Here is a 4,113-nt window from a genome sequence, read left to right on the forward strand (position 1 = left end):
TAAAATAAAAAGTACAGAAAAAGACAGAACATTTCCTCATATGTACACAATAAACAGACGTGGGCTCGGTCTTCACTGCAGTCCTTGGTGGGGAGAAGTCTGCTGGAGGCTGGTGGGGCAGGGAGGAGTCTCTGTACGTGTGGTGGGTGTGTGTGGCATTTCTTAACTCGTGTGGCACCAAAGAGGTAGAAAAACAGCTTTTCAATGAATCAAAATAGAGTTGTGTCTGGGAACTGTGTCTGTTCGTTCACATCTCTTTGCCCGTCTATAAAGTCCCCCACACCCGCCTCTCATCTCCTGTACAGCCAGTTGTGCACCGTGAGCATTTCTGGTCCTCTCACTCAGGTCCCCCCCCCCACACCACTACCCCCGTGACTCCCACTTCAAGTCCTAGATGTGTGTGAGTGGGACGGTTCCGGAGAGGTAGTGCTGCTGGACGCTGGTGTAGCCCCTCTGTGCTGCTGAGGGGTCGCCGGCATCCCCCCCTGGTCCAGGGATGTACATGCTGATCATGTCCCTGAGGTCTCCTTGCAGAGGGCCCCGGTGGTGGTTGGGCGTCCCCGTCGGAGGCGAGTGGGACACCGGTTCTGCCTTCACCATGGACATGGTGACGGGGCTCGGCTGCTGGGGACTGCTGCTGTACGACATGGGGCTGTAGGGGGACAGGATGTTACGATAATGGTTAATAAGATGCACTGTCACCACTCCTCTTTAGTCAGTCAATGGATCTGTAGGACGCTGTGACGCCAGAGAGATTAAAAAAAAAAAAAAACACGTCAACTGCACACCGTGTCTGGCTGCACGGTGCTGCAGAAACAGATTTTACAAATCAAAACCCATTTCAAATATTCTTTACTCACTTTCAGCACCTTAATTCTGAATGTCTTCTTTTATCCCATAAAAACACTTCAATATATACCACATATTTAGATCCTGAAGATGACAATCAGCAACACGGAAACACTTTGACTTGCATCTTCTGTCGTCCATCTGATGTCCCAACAGTCATCTCACACCAACTGAAGCAAAACTCTTCACAGGTTGAGGAAAGTTACATTTTAAATTAGTTTACCACTTTGTGCACGACACAATACAAACAATCTCTGCTTTTCACCAATAACAGAAGTAAACGCATCTTTAGGTGTTGAGGGCTCTTGATCGCTGTCACATCATTGGTCTTTTGACACACGCGGAAGCTCCTCGCCCTCCCATTGGGCCGCACCCGGCCGACTGAATTGGTCTTCATCAGATGTCAGTTACCGACTGAAAACGTTTTAATAAGCCGGTGAAGATGAACCAATATGGATAACAGGACAGAGCTGCTTCTCTACCACTATACTTGTGAATAGGAGAAGAAAGGGATGGATGAATAATTCTAAAAGTCCCTCATGGAGCAAACAGGTTTGGGGTAACAGGACACAATGGGAGAGTAGGATTTGATCATTCCCAACGACTGAGGGGCGTCGTTGTAGAGACACCTGCCAACAGACAACTTCCTACTTAATTCAAATAGTCTCTGAGCCATTTAATAAAGCTAACTGGTTCTAGTTTTATACTACAGAGCAGAAATTGAGATGATTTTTTTTTTTATATATATATATATATATATATATATATATATATATATATATATATATATATTATAGAATCTGTTGACAAATAGTCTTTGAGACCAATCTTTAAGAAACCTTTTGTCCGTTGCTGTGATTCAGGACAGGAGGCCGGATGTCAACAAGTTTAGGCTTCCAACACGACTCAAAGTCTGACAAGCGAGTAGCCGATAAGCAAATCATCTTTCGAAAGGATTCACCTGCTGGAGAACCAAGATGTCTGCAGTTAAATCATTCAAAAAGATAAATAATGAGATACTGGAATAGATTTCCACATCATCCATCTAAAGTGTTCAAGCTTTGTACTTTTTGAGGAGGGGGGGGGGGGGTGTTGGACCCGTAAGGCAGGAGGCAGAGACCCAGAAGTGTAACTGGGACAATGGTGGCGCAGGACTAGGGGATTGTGGGTAGAGGACCACACACAGAGCTGCCCTTCCTACCGTCAAGTCACCCTGATCAACATTCCAGGCAGGACCCAGCCCAGAGCAGAGCGTCACACGCATAACAAGTAGGCAGCGGACTGAAAGCCTGTTGTTCCAGCGCAGCCACAGCTCCTCAGTGACTCAATGGCCCTGAATGCACTTTATCTCAACACTGCCACCTGATTAAAGTCGCACATTTTTTTTAAAGTGCACTCTGTAGGTTGGAGCTGTATTTTCACACTATATTCATTTTCTTATTTTGGACAGTATTTAATTCATTCAAACAAAACAATTTAGGTGAATTATCAAAACAGAAGTGCATGTTTCACAGTTTGTGCTAAGTTTAATTTAAAGTCAAACTCATGTGTATGGAACAGGTGTGTGTAGACACGTTTAAGTTTGGAAAGTGTACTTTCATGGAGTCACAAATAATAAGGCTGAACGCTCAATTGAAGAGTTAAATAAAAATTGCATTATTTAAACGCCTTAGTTCACTGCGCATGCTCGCCCATGAGACTGAATATAATCCACTGATTGGCATTTAAAACTGCTCCCCTCTCATTTCATCCAACTTATTTTGTTTTTGAAGGAGGCCATCATCAGGTCCCATGCTATATACTTGTGTTGGCAGTGTTTAGTGCCTCAACAAATAGTACATTTTAATAAAACTTTGATTAAAAAAATAAAGCCATATTGTGTCTTATTATTGTGGATCCGGCCTAGTGCGCATGTTGGAGACCTTGAATCTCATTTTCTACAGCGCTTAGTTCAATTTCAAATACTGAGTTATTAAAGTATTAACGATAATATATAAAAATCACAACTTGGCCGCACTTTGGTTATTTTTACTGCCCCGTCTCCAGCAAGTGACGTGACTAAAACACATGTTGGACGTTATTGTGCAGAGCTACAGCGGACACACACTCACCTGTAAGAGTTGGCTCCGTTCATGTACGTCTGCGCCGCTGACATGGAGGGCGGGTACTGGAGAGCTGACAGGTCGTACCGGTGGAGCTGCTGCGTGTAGCCGAGCGCCTCGCTCTGCATGCCGGCGTACCCCCCGGTGGGGCCCCAGCCGTAGCTGTCCATCCTCGGACTACCACCTTGGCCCTGCGCCGCCGCCAGCAGGCTACCTGCCGACAGCGGGTACTTGCCCACCTGAGTGTCCTTCTTGAGCATGGGCTTGGTCTTGCGGCGTGGCTTGTACTTGTAGTCGGGGTAGTCCTTCATGTGGACCGCCCGCAGCCGCTTTGCCTCGTCGATGAAAGGCCGCTTCTCGGCGTCGGTCAGCAGCTTCCACTCGGCTCCCAGCCGCTTGCTGATCTCGGAGTTGTGCATTTTGGGGTTTTCTTGAGCCATCTTGCGCCTCTGTCCCCTAGACCAGACCATAAAGGCGTTCATGGGCCGCTTGACTTTATCCATGGGGTCGACTCCGGGGGCGCATGCCGTTTTGGAGCCCGGGTGAGAGTTGCCATTGCCGCCCATGCCCCCGGTCATGTTGCCGGTGACCGGCGACATTCCCTGGGAGGTCTGGTGAGACTGGGGCTGGCCGGTCGGCTTCAGCTCGTGTTCCATCATGCTGTACATGTTGGGACAGATGTAGTAAAGTTGACACGACTTACTGAAGAGTTGAAACGCAGTCGCACAGCAGCCTCTTTGTCGCCGTCCACCTGGCGACTTGTTGCCAGGTTTCCCTGCAGATTTGACCGGGTGATGCGAATCAACTAATTACTCACGACGAACCGGGGACACCAAACAACCGCAACGGACGAGCAGTTCTATTTTTCTGTTAAATGAAAAGTTTGTTTGTGTCGGTCATTACTTTGATACTGAAACACGGGGACGGTGTTCACAAAGTTCGCTGCTGCCTCTCCTCGGTGCTGTGCAATAGTTCTCTGCGGAAAACCACTTGTTGTCAGTCGGCCAACTCACACACTGAACTCATCTGCCCGTTCACCGCAAAAGTTGCCCTCTTCTCGTGCAGTCGGCCGGGTGCGGACCAATGGGAGGGCGAGGAGCTTCCGCGTGCGTGCGTGCGTGCATGCAATTTGCAATTGAAAGGGCTCCGAGGGTGCGCGAGA

At 48.0% G+C, this 4,113-nt stretch overlaps 1 protein-coding gene across 1 annotated transcript; it reads right to left on the minus strand.

Moving 5' to 3' along the window:
* Positions 1-390: 390 nt before the first annotated feature.
* On the minus strand, positions 391-3,922 carry LOC306796877 (transcription factor Sox-19b-like; the record flags this gene model as incomplete). Its single annotated transcript, XM_079295941.1, has 2 exons — positions 2,961-3,922; positions 391-652 (listed from the first exon to the last, which is right to left on the minus strand). The coding sequence occupies exons 1-2, from the start codon at positions 3,617-3,619 to the stop codon at positions 391-393; spliced, it is 921 nt and encodes a 306-aa protein (XP_079152067.1). The 5' UTR covers positions 3,620-3,922.
* Positions 3,923-4,113: the final 191 nt, after the last annotated feature.

Source organism: Melanostigma gelatinosum (assembly GCF_949748355.1).
Source record: "Melanostigma gelatinosum genome assembly, chromosome: 23".
NCBI classification, from domain to species: Eukaryota; Metazoa; Chordata; class Actinopteri; order Perciformes; family Zoarcidae; genus Melanostigma; species Melanostigma gelatinosum.